Here is an 18,739-nt window from a genome sequence, read left to right on the forward strand (position 1 = left end):
TAACAACAACCAAAAAAAAAAAAAAAAAACCCTTCTCTTCTTCCTAGTAGAGATCAGATTGATGATGAAATGACACATAGACTAGTTAAGCTTTTTTGATGGAAATCCTGTTCTAGAAAACATGTGGAACAAGAAAATCTACCTGCAAAGATAGGTTCTCCTATGCCTGGAATTCTCTGCCCCCATATGTCTGCATCTTATTTTCCCTGGTTTCCTTTAAGATGAAATTAATATCCTACCTTTTGCAGAAAGCCTTTCCCACCCCAGCTGTCAATTCTAAGACTACCTTCAACCTACTCTTAGATACATAGATACATAGATATCTATGTGAGTATATGTACTTTATATATTATTTCTTTCATTAGAATGGAAATTTCCTGAGCGAGACTACTTTTCCTATCTTCATCTCCTAAATATTTAATGATCATATCTGGCATTTTATAAACTCTTTCATTCCTTTTCAGACTTCTCATGTCTCCTCCCATGCACACACTCTCTCAGCTAAGACTTTATATTTTACACAAAAATATTGAGGACATTTTTGGTGAACTTTTTCTTCTCTATTCGTCCTCATCTCCTATAACTCAGGTACTCTTCTCCTTTACCTCCATCTCATATGATGAAGTGAGGCTAATTCCTGTATTCACGTGATTCCATTATGTCCCATATTCTCTAATAAGTGCCCTCTCTCTTATCCCCTTTCATTTACTTATTTTTAATATCCCCTTTCTACAATCTCATTTCCTATTACCTATAAATGTGCCCATGTATTGCCTGTCCTAAAAATAAATAACCCACATTTATCCCTCCAATATTCCCTTTTATCCTATAGCTTTTCTTCCCTTTGTAGATAAACTGCCCCAAAAGATTATCTATATAGATGTCTCCACTTTCCTTTCCCTCTCTTCTTATCCACTTATAATCTATCCTTCAACCTTCCCACTCTAGTTGAATCTGTTCTTTCCAAAGTTAGTGATAATTTTTTAACTGCTAAGCCAATTGACCTTTTGCCAAGGCTCATTTTCTTTGAACCCTCTGTAGCTTTTTACATCAATCACTCTCTCCACCTTGATACTCTTCTCTAGGATTTTTTGGATACCACTATCTCTTGCCCTCCTCCTATTTGACCACTGCTTTTCTATCTTCTTTGCTGGAACCTTCTCCATATCATGCCTTCTAGACATAGGTGTCTTTCAGGGTTTTCCCTAAATCTTTCTCCCTCTATACAATTTCACTTCAGCTTCCATAAATTTAATTATCATTTTTGATAATTCTCAACCTTTCCTTAGCTTTCCTGCCCAATCCCTCTCCTGATCCCCAGTCTCACATCTCTAAGAACCTTTCAGGCATCTCAAACTGGATGTGCAGGAAACATTTTAAATAATTCACAACATAACTCATTATTTCCCCCCCTAAACCTTCTTTCCCTCTTACCTTCCTGATTACTGTGGAGAGCAACACCATCCTCATAGTTGTTCAGGTTCAGAACTTAGGAATCATCTTAGATTCCTACCCTCACCCCATATATCCAAACTGTTACTGGGCACTCTTGCTTTGCAACAGCACTCAAACATACTCCCTCTGACACTGCCACCCATTCAGTACCTCATCATCTCATGGCTTGGTTATTACAATAACCTGTGTTCTGCCTGCCTCAATTATCCAGTTATTTTAATTCATTCTCCATTTAACTGCTAATGTGCTTTTCTTAAAACACGGGTTTATTCATGTCACCTTCTTACTTAATAAACTAGTAGTTTCCTATTGTCTCCTGAAAACAAAACAAAATAAAAGCATCACTCTGGCATGCAAAGCCTTTTGGAAACTAACCCTCCTCCTACCTTTCCAGTCCTCTTATACTTTATTCCCCAAAATATATTCCTCTGCAGGGACACTGACTTTTTAGTTATTATATGAACAAAATACTCCATCTCTCAGCTTTCAACATTCACCATGGCTGGCTGCCATACCTGAAAAGTTCTTCTTTCTCCACTTTGACCAATGACCTCTCTGGCTTCCTTTAATTCCTTGCTAAAATCTCACCTTTTAAGTAAAACCTTTTCCCAAAACCATATCAGTATCTTTCTTCTGTTAATTATTTCCTGTTTATAAAACTTGTTTTGTATATATTTGTTTGCATATTGTCTTCCCCATTAGACTGTAAGTTTTTGAGGGCAGCAACTGTCTTTTACCTCCTTTTGTGTCTCCAGCACTTAGTATAGTGCTTAGAATGAGTGTTTAATACATGTTTATTAATCGATTGTGGGCTGCTTGACTAAAGAGATGATCTCTAAGCTCTCTTCTGGATTGAAATCCTATGCTCCTTAAGGGTCCTCTATTGACCTAGTTGTATTACTCTAATCACCCAACTGGCTATAATTTGGGATATAAAGGAGAAAGAAAGATTCTTTAAGATATAGAAATATCTGCTTTAGCAGAGAGAAGGTTTTCCAAGTGCATCTTAAAAGGTACTATGAAGTTGCTGTTTTAAAGACATCCAGGAATGAACATTAGTCAGTTCTTTAGTAAATAAACAAATAGGAAGACTCGGTGCTATTCAGTGCTATTGAAAAAGAATCTTATTCTTTGTTCCTTCTCCACATTTAACTAAAATATCTCTCTGCTTGAAAATTCTGGCCAAGTTCTATTGTAGATATAATCCCAAATATGATTGATTTATAAATCAGATCAATTTTATTTATTCACTTGCTAATGTAGGTTCTCCTTAGAGAGCTCAAATGTTTAACTTGTTACTTATGATTCCTTCATGAAAAGAGCCACATCTAAATTCTCCACAGTGTAAAACTTCAGACAGCACTGTGATTTTAAGAAAGCATCTGTTGGGTGAGAATGATCATCCCCAATATTTCTTTCTCACCACAGATTCACAGCACTGTTTGGAAGCTCCTGTAGACTTGCCTTTTTGGTAGTATGGAATAAATCAAGGGAATTCCAAACTCAAGGGCCCTCTTCACCTGTCACCATTTTTTCCTGCTCTTGCATCTGGACATCTGATATAAGGAAAAAAAAAAAAAGAAAAGAAAACAGCTCTCAGCATTATTGAATTTAACATGATTGGTCAATGAACTCTCTGAGTTTGAAAATATTTTGCCTGAGACTGAAGTTCAAGAGAAAAAAAAAACATGGTTTGCAATAGGATAGAAATAGATACAAAATGTTTTAATCATGGAATTATAATTTAATTTATTTTAAATCATAAATATTTATTAAATACCTATTATATTCCAGATACCTTACAAAATTCTGGGGAAGAGAGAAACAGAACATATAGTAATCCCTGCCCTCAAGGAGCTTATACTTTTGTTAAAAAAATTTGCTTTATGATGAATAAAATACATTTTTCTCCCTTCATCTACTCCTCCCCATTATTGAAAAGGGAGGAAGAAAGGAAAAAAAGAAAAAAAATCCTTGTAAAAATTTGTACAGTAAATTTATTATTCCGATTTTGGCCTTATCCAGAGATTATACAATTTATTTTGTCCCTTTAGTCCATTCCCTTTCAGTCAAAAAGTGTGTTTCATAAACATAGAATTTTAAGAAATGGAAGGAAATTTGTGACAATCTCCTATGTTCATGACCATAAGAACAACTGATGAAAATGGAATGCTTTCCCAAATACATTTCACATAACAGACTCATGAAGTAGGTAATGCTACTATTATTAACAATAGATGTAAAACAGAGAATTGAGGTTTAGGGAGCTTTGGGGACCTGTTGGTGGTCACAAAAAAAAAAAAAAAAACCTAAACATAAATGAAACCATAGAAAAAGAATTCTAGAGCTGTCCTTAGAGGTCTGTCTTGTCCAATTCCTTTTCTTATAGATGAAGTAAATGAGGACAGAAGAGGTTAATTGAATTGCTCAAGAATACACAAGTACTAAGTGGGATTTCATCTAAGGTCGACAACTCCAAATCCAGTGCTTTCTGTTGAACCATTTTTTTTCCTTTTTAAACTAGAGGTTCAAAACTGTATGACACTGAGTGAGTCATCTAGTTTCCTTGAGCCTGGGTTTCCTTATCTATAAAATGGCAGGATTGAACTAAAGTCCTTCAAACTCTAAATCTATAAATTTCAGGGTTCTTGTGCATAAATCCCACCTGAGCTAAAAATAATGGTATATCACTTTCTGTGGAGTCTATTAGCAAAATAGGTATAACCTGAATGAAAGGAATCAGCGTATTAAACTGGGCCATTGGACTTAAGAACTGGCTGCTACCTCAAGCCTGTGAAATTTTTCATCTGGGCCTTTTCAAAGTCCTTCCACTTTATTACTTGAAGGATTTGTGATTTTGGAGGTCTGTGTAATCCTGTCACTCTTCCCACTGCTAATCTCTCAGTGATTACTATACATCTCTACACACCAGGATGAGTCATTATTGAGAGATGCTATATGCCCTGAAATCCACCCCCCGCCAAGTCATCAGTTTGCTTGTTACCCTCTCTGAACTGATGCTGACTGAGACATGCATGTGGGTCACCTCTCAACCTGTCCTTGAAGCTTTTCCAATCTGGTAGGAATTGACATAACATGTCCTCTGCTGTAAAGCTTTTAAAACCCCCAGGTCAGCCCTGATTCATAAGAAAATATGAGAGTGCAACTTTAATGGAAGAACCTCAAAATGGGGACATCTAAAGCACAAGTTGCAGAAAGAAAGTCTGGAAGCAAGAGATTTGTGGCAGAGAAAATTTTGATATTTGGAAAGTTGTGCAGTTATTATTGCTGGAATTTCATGATCCTCACAATCAGGAACAAGCCTGGCACTGGAGAGAACTTTAGGTTCTCTTTTAGTTCAAAAGAAGAAAAGCTTCAGTATGGAGCTGTATGAGGAATGAGTGTGTTCAATGCTGAAAAAGCCCAAAGGGACTCTTTCTACACAGAAACTCATTCTCTGAGTTTGTATGGTCTTTTTCTTTAGCCCAAGCTGCTATGCTTTCTCAGACTAACAACTGACATGAAAGGCTCAACCCAGAGAGAAGGATGCATATCGTCTTGTGTCCCCAGGGCCAGTAGTCTCTTGGGGTCCTTGTTGTCAGTGATGTCTCTGCTTCTGGCAAGTTAGGTTTGTGTAAGGAATTTCTATAATATAAGATCCTCATCTTCAACATTTGGGGTGGGAGTGGGAAAGAAACTGGGGCATGTGGGAAGCAATTGAGGTAATGACAATTTTTGCAAGCTTAGAGTAAGGATATTTGGTTCATTTACCTGCTAAATGTGATTTTTGGCAAGTGATTTCATGGCTCGGGGCCTACATTCTCTTTAATATAAAGGCAAAGAAACAGATTTAGTTTTGGTGTTAGGAAAAATGAAAAAATTCCTAATAACTATAATTGTGCAAACATAGAATGGGGACATCTAGGTAATTTAGTAGATTGAGAATGCCAGGCTGAGAGTCAGGAAGGTTCCTTCTCATGAGTTCAAATCTATGCAAATCTTGGCAAAATAATGGAATGATCAGATCTTTTAGGGGTAACATGTGATCCCAGATTGCTTATTGCAAAAAGTCAGTGCTCTTTCTATGATAATACAATTCCTTTAAGAACAATGCAGAAGTCTGTGAAACTCTTCCACAAAGTAATACCCAGATCTGATCTTAGTACTTTTCATGTAATTTGACCAGTGCAATAGAATTACTACTTCCTCATTCTAGACACTATATGTCTGTGAATGAATTCTAAGATCATTTATTTTGTCACATATTATTTTATGAATTTCCAATGAACTTTCATTTTTAAAAATGTGATTTATGTTTATGTGTTGGGGTTCAGGTTTTTTGTAGAAATTTGCCTGTACAAATATGATTTCCTACTTGTCCAGTCAGTTTTTGTTTTTCCTTAAGTTAAGCACTTTATATTCCCATTAAATTTAAGATTTTTTAAGTTGGATCCATTGTCCCATTTTATTAAGGAATCATTTAATCTGTAATCTCTTGTCCAACAAAATAGCCATTCCTACCAACTATGTGTCATCTACAGATTTGAGAAACCTACTCTCTTTGTGTTCAAACAAATTACTGATAAAAAATGACCTACGGTATTGGCCCAAAGACATTGCCCTGTAGAATGGAGCACATGTCTTCCCTTCAGGATAAATCCGATGCATCCATCCAGCTGCTACTTTGTATATGATTTTTCAAACGCATACACATCTGAGCAACATTTAACTAATTTATTCACAATGATTTTGAGAGACTTTTGACAATTTTTTGAAATCCATGTAAAATATGCCAACTACATTCCCTTGATCCACCAGTCTAACAATCCTGTCAAAAAATAGAATGTGTTTAGATGATCATATTTTGTTCTGTGTGAACTTATGTTAACTCCTAAAAGACATTGTTTAAATTTTGCCAGATTTTGTTATTTGCTAATATATAATTTCTGAATTCCACTTATTTCTTCTTTTTTGAAAGTTTAGATACCACTTACCTATTTCTTGACTTCTGATGTCTTTTTCTCTTTTGTATGATTCCCAAAATGATCATCATTGATTGCACAGTCACAACCACCAATTCTCTCATTGCCTTGTATCATAATTCTTGTAAGACTGAAGAATTGGACTCTGTTAAAACAGTTTGATGCTCTCTTCTAGTTGCTTCAACTCTCATTGACTTTTATTTGATCTTAACTTCAATAATTGGATGGATCACATCTCTTTGACATTCCCTCTGCCAACGTAGAATGTAGTCTATCTACATTTTCTAATCCTGTACAGTTACTTTCCATATTTTTTTCAGAATTCCCTTCAAATATAGTATGTATAAATGCATTTGAAGCCTTCCTTCAGGTTCTTAAACACCTTTTGGACACCAGAAAAAAAGTTTAGCTTTTCTATGTTATCCTGTGCATTTCTACATGAATAGCCAACCATTTTTCCAAGGATACATTCTCTTAATGACATTTAAATGAAACTTCCTCTGTGCGTTATCTTTGGCAGCATTCCGCTATGTATCTCAGTGTCAACTGTGTTTTCATTTGTTCATGATTTTCCATTATGTATAGCATCATTAGGAGAATTTTGGTGCTTTTAAAAAGATGAACTTGTGAGAGGGAAGAAGAAGAAGGGATCATAGAATTGTAATACAATTTGAAATATTCCCTCTAACTCTTTTTAATTTTTAGGTCTAGCTCAGTTCCTCTTCAGTAGCTGCCCTATTAGGATGCACATGTAATTCAGTGAGTTGAACATCAATTCATGATCTGTGCAATAGGCAAGCTTCATACATTGTTTTCCTGTGGAATTCACTATTTTGTGAGAATAGATCTCACAAATAGACTATACAATGCTGTCTACACTGTTTCCTCAGAAACTTGGGACAAAGAATCTTATCATCTGACATAAACGAATTTGATTCAGAACTTCAATAAGACAGAGGAATGCCTTTTGCCCTTAGTGAGTGTAGCTCTCATTTTTTAATAATTGGTTTGATATCATACTCAGGAGGACACTAAACTAAGATAATTCTATGATTATATTTATCACAGAATCATAATATACACATGAAAGATACTTCATTAAAAGCAAACTGTCAAAGCTATATTTTATACTAACTATTCAAATGCTTTTTTTATAATGGAGAGACACAAATATATAAGAAATAAACAATCTCAGATTTTATAATATTCTTTCCTATTAGTTGTATAAATAAAAATAAATTCCATCATATAATAACCAATCATCTGCAAAAGCTTACCTATCTTCTCTTCATAAATTACAGATTTGATGTGGGCCTGAATCACTTTCCAGAATATTATAAAGACAATAAAGAAAAAAATGTGGATTAATATTTGGCTGAAATTTTTTTGATTGCAGATTTAGATCCAAAAGAATATTAGATTGAATTCAATTTTCTTAATATTTTAGATGAGGAAAACAAGAATGAGGGACTTTAAGTAATTGGCCAGTGTCACACAGATGGTAAGAAGAATTAAGATTTTAGTTTGCCTATTTTTGCTTTTGAAGGACTGGGAGTAGGGCCAGGAGATGGTATGATACAATCTGTGACCCATTTCATTCTTTTAGAGTTTTCCTCTTTTTGAAATATTTTGCAAATAGATCCCCAAGTATTTTTAAAACTCTCACCTCCGCACAGATTTCTCCTGAGTTTGGTCCATTCCAACAGCTTTTCCCAATTTCCTTTTATGTTCCATTTCCTTTTCCCTGCAAAAGACCCAAATACAAATTAATTTCTGAGTAATGGCATTAACAATTAGGGGAAACAGGAATGAGTTCTTGTAGAAGGTGGTACTTTAACTGAGTCTTGAAAGACACTAAGGATCCTACAAGGCATGAATTAGAATGGAGTGTACTTCAGGGATTGGGAATAGTATGTACTAAAGGTACCAAAGTGGGAAATTAATGTCATGTAAGGACAACCATAAATAGGTCAATATGACTGTGAATCAGAATAAGAGAAAATGATTCTGAAAATACATTAGAACCAAATTGTTATAGGTTTTAAGTGATAAACAGAACATTTCATAACTTCTAGAGACAGTAAAAGAGTTGTTGCTTTCTTTTTGGCAGAACGATATAGTCAAACATGATTTTTAGCCTAACAACTTGGTAACTTTGTGAGGATTAAATTTTAGAAAGGAGAGTTTGAAGGCAAACAAATGAATTGCAAGGTCACTGTAGTGGTAGATAACAAATAAAGAACTTAAATAGACTGGTAGCCACGTTAGTGAAAAGGAGACAGATGTAAGAGATGTCAGTGGAGATAGAATCAACAAGACTTGGCAACTGATTGACTATAGTCTTTTGTCATTCTTCTCTAATATACATTTCAAATAAACATGTGCTCTGTCAGTATTTTCATTGGCTACTATATATTTTCACTTGGCAAGGAGATCACCCATTGACTAAGTTGTGAACTCCTTGACCTACTTGTTTTATATGAATAAACAATTTAGTGGAAAAAAAATTTTTAAGCAATTACTTTGTGCAAGGTATTCTTCACAAATTCACACAAATACAATGTAGTCCTTATGCTCAAGAATGTTTATTATAATACATATATAGAAGTGGTGGCTAGGGAAGGCACTGTTGACCTAAGTGATCTCAGGAATGGTGACTTGATCCACATCATTTCCAGAAGTAATGGTATTATTACTTTGTTAACTGTTCATAGAGCAGGGACTCTTGGAAATCAAGGGAGAAGGAAAGGGAAAATAGACAAATAGAAATATGGTCTGAATAGGTGGTAGAAATGGAATAAATATGCATAAATCTGGAGCCAGATAAATATAATGGGCTAAGTAAGTCTATGCCCATTCATTCACCAGTCAAAACATTGAGGTCCTTCTGAAGATGTTTCAAAGATAAGGAGTTACCTTTCCATGAATTGGGGCCATGGATTCTCAATGCTGTGTGTTGATATGGATGGTCCAGGTGAAAAGAAATACAAAAGTGGTGTAGGCAGACAACTGGATAAGAAGTGAAGGTGAGATGTGGTATGGTATCTGGGACCATCTAGATATTTGGGTTAACTAAGCTTGCACTCATTTACATGAGTTTAACTTCTCTAAGAAATACTGCAAATCAGAATTAGTGTTGACTTGTATCCATCTTCTAATTTTCCAAGGCAAAAAGTATTTTTAATAATAATAATATTTAATAATTTAATAATTTTAATTTAGTTATTAATAGAGATTTAATAATAATAGAGAGTATTTTATAGCATTTTAGGCTTTGCATAGTACTTTTCATATTATCTTATTTGATCATCATAACTCTATTATAGGTGATAATATTATCCCCATCATTACAAATAAGAAGACTGAGACTATATTAAGTAATTTGATCAGGGTCACACAGCTAGTAGGCATCTGAGTCTGTATTTGGATTTAGGTTTTCCTTACTCTAAGCCCAGTGTTTGTTTGGTTTTTCCAAATCAAAAATATTAACAATAAAAAAAATGCTTACTCAAATGAATTGAATAAAATAATTTAGAAGATTGGAGAGGACACATTCAACCTGAGAAATTTAAGGAAGACATGATTAATTCTGGACAAAAGGTCATAAATTAATATTAGACATATGATAGTAGGTTTCTCCTTTTCCTCCATCATTTTAAGTTATAAAATTGAAATTAATAAGATCTAGAATTTATCAGACATCTGACTTTAATATGATGAGATTTTATCAGCTGATAAAATCACAAGTACATCTTTGTCCATGTTATCATTTCTGTTAGGAAGACATCATCCACATCCTGCATATGACTGAGCTTTTTTTATTCTATTTTTCCTTAATAGTGTAATTTCTGTTTATCTCTCTTTTATTTTTACCCAGATGCTCTCCATGTCTTTGTGTTTTTTATCATTGATTTATATATTCATAGAGCAACTAAAAGTTACAGTAAATAAATTTCCAGTCCCAAGGTCAAAAACAGTCATCTTTTTTAGTTCAATTTGACCTCAGAACTGGGCAAGTCACTTAACCCTGTTTGCCTCAGTTTCCTTATCTGTAAAAAGCACTGGAGAAGGAAATGGTGAACAGTTCCAATATTTTGCCAAGAAAATTCCATGATGTCATGAAGACTCAAACACAATTGAAAAACCACTGAACAACAAACACATACTGAACAACAAACATTTGACAGATGATGTTTCTATGCTATTAGATCTTTGAATCTCAGATTTTGAAGAAACTTTAAAATTTATCTAGTCTATCCTCTGATTTGTGAATCTTCATTATAACATTCCTAACACATGAACACTGAGCCTTTGAACATCTTCAGTAGTGTGAAGAACTCTATCAAAGAAAAAAGCTCATTTCATTTTCACACGCTTTTCATAGGAAGTCCTCCATTATTCAAACTGAAATCTATTCTTTAATGAATTTTATCTATTGACCTTAGTTCTTGTCATTAGAACCATATAAAATCTTTTTTAAAGCACTTTACAGATGTGACAGAGAGAATTAGCATTGGAGTCTATATGAGTCAGCAATGTAATGTTCCAGGTAATAAAGTTAATTCAATCTTGGCCCACTTTAAGAAGGACATAGCTTCCCACTGTGTTCTGCTGTCATCACACCTTATATAATTGTATTCTATTCACTTCTGTACACCACGAATTAAGAAGGATAATAATAAACTGGAGATTGTTCATAGGAGGACAACCAGTATGATAAAGGCCTTTGGGTTTATGTCATTTAAAGATAAAAATTGTATACCATAGAACTAGACATGTTTTGCTTGAATAGAGAAAATTCAGAAGAGATATGATAGCTGCTTACAAGTCTGCCATATGGATGAGAGACTACAGTCATTCTGTTTGATTCCAGAGAGAAAAACCAAGAGGATGGGTGGATGACCACCGAGATCACTTTGATACAATGAAAAAAATTCTGAATCAGAAAGCCTTGAAATCCACTTCCACCTCAGATGCACACTAGTACTGGGGCCATGAGTATAAGTCATTAACTGCTCAGTACCCCTGTTCAAATCCTTAAGTTGTAGACCAGTTGATGATCTGCATTTGTGAAGAAAGCTTCCATTATGGGATTTCTGCCTATAGAAAAAAATCAGATCTTAAAAATTATATTATCATTATATTTAGTTTCTCTGATAGACCCTCATGTCTTAATGACAGATTACACACACTTAAGTTCTTTCTCCTCTGAGATGAGTATCCCCAGTTGAGTCTTTATATGCTGTTTTATCCTTTTTTCTTCTTCAGGAGTATACACTGCCAATGCCTCTTCAACTTTAAGACTTCAAAAATTGGCTTAAAAATACTACAATCTAAAAAAAAAAAATCATAGAACATTCATAAGGTTCTTAAACTTAAAAGAAAAAAGTGAAATAAAATGTGGGAAAATAACCTGCTCTCCACTAAAATATAACCAAAATAAGCATAATTGCTATTTAAAAGGTGGTGGGAACCTGAACCATTGTTCAGCTCACTATGTCCCTCAATTCAGAAAACTACCCCTGTAATTATCGGTGATGTTTTTGATGTTATGTCAATTAAGATACACCCTTAAAGTTGTTTTTTTTTTTTTTCTGTCATAAGTCTTACATCTCCTAAACAGTGTATTTAGTTTACTTCCTTGTGTTAGAATATCAGGTTCATTTTGTTATCCATGTTCTGTAGGTTGTCATAAAAACACCATAGGTTGCAAGTAACATTATTAGTTCTCTTCCATGTTGTTTCTTTGAATTACTATACACGTTTGCTTCTTTGTTCTTTTTTCTATATCATACCTGGACTTCTCCATTTTGAGGTGGTAGTTGGTGGTAATGGTGGTAAACAGTAATAAATAGGGAAGTGACTGGGACTGATCTGTGTTAGAAACAGCCAGTCTCTCCAATGCAGATCAGTCCCCAGAGGGTCCCCAGGTTTTTGAGAGGTTATTAGTCATGCACAAATTGACAGTTTCATCTGAATATTTTCCTTCTTCCCCCTCCCCACACCAAATATCAATTCAAACATCTTTTGTTTTCCTCCTTTTCGTGGTGAAATTCCTAGGAAGTCCATCTACAATATATACCTTCACTTTTTTTTCTCTTTCTGTGTCCTTAACTTTCCACAGCTGGTTGCCAATATCATCATTCAACCAAACTGTTTTCTCCAGAGTTATTAGCAGTCTCTAAACTGCCAAATCTAATGGCCTTTTCTTAGGGATCCATCTTGACTTCTCTGCAGCCTTTTACATTGTCAGTCACCATCTTCTTCTTGATACTCTCCTCTCTAAATTTTTATGACTCCACTCTCTTCTGATTCTTCTTTTGTCTATCTGACTGCTCCTTCTCAATACCTTTTGTCAGATCTCCATCCAACCCATGCTTACTAACCGTGAGTGGAGCAACTGGTGATACAGTGCATAGTGTGCTGGATCCAAAAACCTGGAATTCAAATCCTGCCCCACTTAGCTTCTAGTTGCCTCAGTTTCTTCAGTTGTAAAATGGGGGTAAGAATTTTACCTACCTTAAATTCAAATGAGATGATATTTATAAAACCACTTAACACAATGCCTGGAACATAGTAGGCACTATACAAATGTATCTTCCTTCCTTCTCTCTCTGCCTTTTTCATAGATATCTTACAAGCTCTATTTTAGGTCTTCTTATTTTTTTCCTCTACATTATTTTACTTGGTAATCTCTTTAGCTCTCAAGAATTCAATTATCAATTCTGTGTTGATGATTCTTTCATCCATTTATCCAACCTTAACCTCTGTGTTGACCTCCAGTCTCTCATCTCCAAATGCCTATTAAACAATTCAAACCAGATGTTCCATAGATATCTTAAACTCAATAAATCCAAAAATGAACTCATCATTATGCCCCTAAACCTTTGAGTCTTCCTAACTTCCATAGTATAGTTAAGGGTACCACCATCCTCCTGGCAACGTAGGCTTACAACCTTTTTCTACTCCTTACTCTTTCTCTTTCTTTCTTAGAGTCTTCTGCCTCATCCCATGACTGATTTATTCCCATTGCCTATCAATTTTATTTTCAATCTATCTCATCTCTCATATGTACTCCCTTTTCTTCTACTTCCTTTTCCTACAACAAGAAACTATATTTCTCACATTAGGGCATTTTCACCTGCTGTTCTCTATTCCTGTAATATTCTCCCATGTCATCTCATCTCTGTCTCCTAAAGTCGCTAGATTCCTTTAACTCATAGTTTAAAATCCCATCTTCTACAAAAAGACTTTTCATTTCTCCTTAATTCTAATGCTTTTTCTTTCTTATTTCTAAATTACCCTGCATATGTGTTTTTTGTTTATACATAGTTGTTTTTTGTTGTCTCTTCCTTTAGGCTGTTCATTGAGAACAGGAACTGTCTTTTGCCTTTCTTTGTATCCCAGTCCTTAGCACAGTCCTGATACATAGTAGGCATTTAACAAATAGTTACTATTTACTGCCAAACAAATGATTGCCAAGACCCTCTCACTCTGGTATTATTAGCCAGCCCTTTGCAGCATGTTGGCATAATATCAAAATGACTCCAAAAGGAGAAAGTCTAGTCATGTCTCCCCCTTCAAAACTCATCCTCATGAGGCTTTCCTACCTGGTTCAATAATTCTGAACATGTCCTCATTTAGGGATATGGTTTCCATTATATTAATTTTTAATTACTAATATAGGCATAAATACATTGCATTCTAAAAGAAGATTCGTAAATGGCTACTCTGAAAATCTGAGTCCATTGCTTTTCCCCCAAAACCTCCTCCTTCCTATGACTTCACTCTTTTGTTAGTGTCCCTGCCATTTATCCACTTTCCCTTATTAAAAGCTTCAGTGCTATCTTTTACTCTTCTCTCTCCTTTGCCTGTCATTTCAAATCATATGCCAAGTCCTATTGATTCCATCTCTACAATATCTCTCAAATATATTTCCTCCTCTATTCCCCTTGTGACTATGTTAGGACAGTCACTCAATAATACCCCTCTCCCCCCAACACCCACTCACCCACCCACTGGACTTTCACAAGTGCTTTCTTCAAGAACTTTTCCCTCATCAATTCCCTCCTTCCTTGAAACCATCCTTCATTTTGTTGCTACACTTTTCTTTGTGCGTACCTTAAGCATTTCACTCTGCTAGTCAAAAATCTTTCAATGATTTCCTATTGTTTTTTTGGGGGGAAAGGTCATGTGATTTTATATCTGTTTTTCAAGATCCTCCAGAATCTGGGAATATTTCCAGTTTTATGATTCTGAGGATGATTGGGCAGACACCTGCCAGGTATTTGAGGGCAAAAATAGGAGGGGATAACACTGCTCCTGGGGAGGGGGCAGAAGAGAGGGTTGAAATGGATATAGTACTGATCCAAGAGAGAAAATCAAATAAATTCTACTCTTGAGTTCTAACAGTGTCGCCTCAAGTTTTAAGTTCACTAGACCTGTAAATCAGACGGGCAAAATGGGAGCAATAAGAAAGGATCAGCTGCATCTGTTCCATATACTAGAGAAGTTGAGAGTTTTTGGAAGGGCAGAAAGACCAAAGAGGGAAATGTTAGGCACCTGCAGGATGATTCTGCTTACATGACTCCCACGCCAAGACAGCATTCTCTTTTGGAATGAAGTACCAGTTGCATCTTTTCTTTTATTGGAAAATCCAGGGTTGTCATGGGATCAAATCCTTTTTTTTCTTCACACAACTCTCCTTAACTGACTTCAATATGAACCAAATTGTGGGTCTTCCTCACTAAAAATCATCTCACACATATTCTGTCATCTCTAATCCTTTGCTCATGCTATTCCCTATTCCTGGAATTTCTCTACATACACACATACAGAAAGAGAGAGAGGAGAGAGAGAGAGAGAGAGAGAGAGAGAGAGAGAGAGAGAGAGAATGAGAATAAATTCTACTGTATCCTTTAAATCCCAGTACAAATATTACCTTTTTCAAGGAGCTTCCAGGATCCTCACCTCACTCTAGTTCTCCAATTGATAATGAACCTAATGAACTAACTAGCTCTTTCCTTTTCAAAGGATCATAGATTGAGGGGTCAAGTCCAACCCCCCCCTCATTTTATATATAAAAAACTGAGAATTAGAAATATTAAGTAATTTGCACAAGATCATATAAATAATTATCAGCATGATATAGATTCAAAGGCACATCCTAATATATCAAATCCATGGTTCCTTCCAATACATCATATACCATTCAACTCTCTTATGTATGATTTTGTATTATAATTATCTCTACATACATCCTATTATATGGTGAGGTCCATGAGGGAAGATGGTCCATGTATGAATCTACCCCATTTCCTAGGATAGTGCTCTGCATAAAAACTGTTAATAATATTTGTTGGAATTAAATATGTTCTAAGATCAGTCTCTAAAACTTACAATGAGGTTCTTGATAAATTCTACAGTATCTAGCCATTGTTTATACTATTGTCTCTATTTGTAAAAATGGGTTCAGAATTCCAAATTAGCATGCTAGACAGGTACTTCTCTCTGTTCCCATCCCTGACCTCAGAAACAATGCTCCCCCACCCCTACATCCCTATTTCATCTCTACCACCTATAAAACAATGGAATTGGGACTACCTTAGTCCTTCCACACTGATTGTGACCATGTAAGAGATTGTTAATATCTGTGTGATAAAAAGTAAGGAGTATGTGTGGAGAGTTATGTGGTGAGTACCTCTGTATAAATTAGTGGAAATGAGGGTAGGAAGCTGAGACAGAAAATAAGAACTGTGAGGAACATATGGAAAATGCAGAAATATGGAAATACTTTCCAGACAGAAATGGGGAGCAGTGACATAGGGGAATTGGAGGAGCAGTGCTAGAGGTATGTGTGGGGGAAAGGCTCTCCTCTCCTTTTCTCTATAATTTCTCCTTAGAATTCAGTCAAAAATTTAGAACTAGACGATCTCAAAGGTTAATTTGTCCAAACTCATCTTTTTATAGATGATGAACAGAATCCCAAATAGTTTAAATGATTTAACTAAGGTTAAATACATAAGCAAGTCAGTTTCTGGAATTTAATCCCAGGTTTTATTGACATCAAGTTCAGCAATCCTATCCTATCCACCATACCATGATGCCTCTCTCTTCCACCAAATTTTTGCCACCATTTAGCACAGAGCAAAATGAAAGGCAGGGTTAAAGTGGATAGAGGTGGGCTGGTGACAAAAATCTGAAATGTTACAGATGAGGAAAGCTGTTGTGGCTTCCAGCTTGGTTCAGTGCTTTCCAAAAATAGAAGAAATTTTGGGGAAACTTCATTAATGAGGCAAGACAGAGAGAGGGGGAAAAAGGAGAGGGGAGGAAGGGAGAGGAAGGAAGGAGGGAAGAAGAGGGGGAGAAGGAGAGGGAGAAAGAGAGGGCGGACAGATAGGGAGAGGGATATAATTATGGATGGAGAGACACACACAGAGAGAGACATTCAAACAGAGACAATCTATCTATATCTATATATTTTGAGGACTGTTTTCCATGTAATTTGTTTTGGGTCCTTTTAAAATTGTAAACTTTTCAAATTCAGGGATCACATATGAAATTTCCTTTGTATTTGCCTATAAATCACAATGGAAAGACTTGCATGAAGTGGAATTTGGTACAGGGAAATGTTCAGTGAATTCCTTCCTATTCTTGGCATATTGTATTACACTGGAGAATTAATAGTAACAATAAAAAAAAAAATGTTTCCCTTGGTACTTTAAAAAATGTGGTTTTGTCTATTTAAGTCCTTCCTCTAGCAACAGTGATTGAAATCCATCTATACCTTCTCATCATATGTGCTTCTTGTCTGTATTTTACCATAAAATCTCCATAAAGGTCTGCCCAACATATTGGAGGTTTTCCTCTTGTTCTTTTAGTGTTACTGGCAAACCAATATGTTATTTCAGCTGTTCATCATTCTCACTATTTAATTAGCTGCCTCTTCTCCACTGATGACAGGCATCAGTAATATTCTCTATGCCTTCAAGTGGCCATCGGCCACATGCTATATACTGCTTTTTTTCAACATGCATATTTTACTCATTATTTGCAATTTTAATTCTTATGAGACCATGGTGTTCTAGGATTCATATCTCTGTTAAATCACTGGGAGAATACTGGTGTTAAAGAGATAAGCTTTTGCAGAGACACCATTTTGGGATCATTGAAAACACTTTGCAGTTTCATAGATATCATCCAAGACAATCCAACCTCTCCTTATCAATTCCAGACCCAGCTTATAGTGTATAATTTTTAAAATGTTCTATGAAACTTTTCTTGGACACATTCTTCTTCTATGTCTTTGAAGGGTTATTCTCAGGAACATTTGCTCACCCTGTCTCTCTTTTTTCAGTTCCTCCTCAGATTATGAACATCTCCTCAGACATCACTGTGAACGAGGGAAGTAGTGTGACCCTCCTGTGTCTTGCTATTGGCAGACCGGAGCCCACCGTGACATGGAGACACTTATCAGTGAAGGGTAAGCTGTTCACCCCTGGGATGGGAGAGGAAGACATTAAGGGGCACTTTGGTCTCCCCATATGTGTTCATATTTGTTCACATTTCTATATAAAGTGAAACTTCAGGATTAGACCAAGAAAACACGTCTTGTTATTATTCCTTGTTTTTATATAGAATCAAATCCTTATCACACAATAATTGGCATGTGGAATTATAAGGAGATTCAGACAGACAACTTTCTGAAATTCTTTTACTTGTTTGGTGTGTAAAGTTGGGATTGCCCAAGTCCCCGATCCTCCCAAATTAGAAACGTGTACATGCACTCTAGTAATTGTTCCCTTGAGAAAAATGCATATTCTCCAGGTGGTTGTGAGAACTGGTGATTTGGGATCTTGAGATGAAGGCTGCTGAATGATAAGAATGACTACTAGGGGTCACATGCAACTGCTTGGCCATATGCTTTGGAGTTCTTGTTTACCCAGGAGGAGAAAGATCTGTGATCTTCAATAATCTGACCATTTACCTGGAGTCATCTTTGCTACAAGCTTGAAATGACAAGTGTTTTATCTCTAGAGGGCTAGGGCGGCTGTGATGGGCAAGTACATCTGTTCCTACCTGGAATGTGTACCCAGGAGCTGGCAGGGGAAGATTTGTCAGGACTGTTTCCAAGTAACAGGGGGAGCCAGCCTGGCATGAGGACATATCCCCATTGCCCCTTGGAAATCTAACTTCTTATCAAGATCAGCAGGGAATTAAGAAAAAAAAAAAAAAAAAAAAAAGGACCCAAGGCCATTTGATAGTTTTATACTGTAATTAGACTGTGTGATTAATTCTAGCAA

General features: G+C 35.6%; 1 protein-coding gene across 3 annotated transcripts in view; it reads left to right on the forward strand.

Annotated features, from left to right (window-relative positions):
• The window catches only part of OPCML (opioid binding protein/cell adhesion molecule like), a 1,459,533-nt gene that overhangs the window by 1,323,879 nt on the left and 116,915 nt on the right, over positions 1-18,739 (forward strand). For all 3 annotated transcript variants that reach the window (XM_031963694.1, XM_023499560.2, XM_003764418.3), the window contains one exon: positions 17,794-17,919. In XM_031963694.1, coding sequence (XP_031819554.1) covers positions 17,794-17,919 — 126 coding nt within the window. The remainder of the gene's footprint in view (positions 1-17,793; positions 17,920-18,739) is intronic.

This window comes from Sarcophilus harrisii, chromosome 3 (genome assembly GCF_902635505.1).
Source record: "Sarcophilus harrisii chromosome 3, mSarHar1.11, whole genome shotgun sequence".
NCBI classification, from domain to species: domain Eukaryota; kingdom Metazoa; phylum Chordata; class Mammalia; order Dasyuromorphia; family Dasyuridae; genus Sarcophilus; species Sarcophilus harrisii.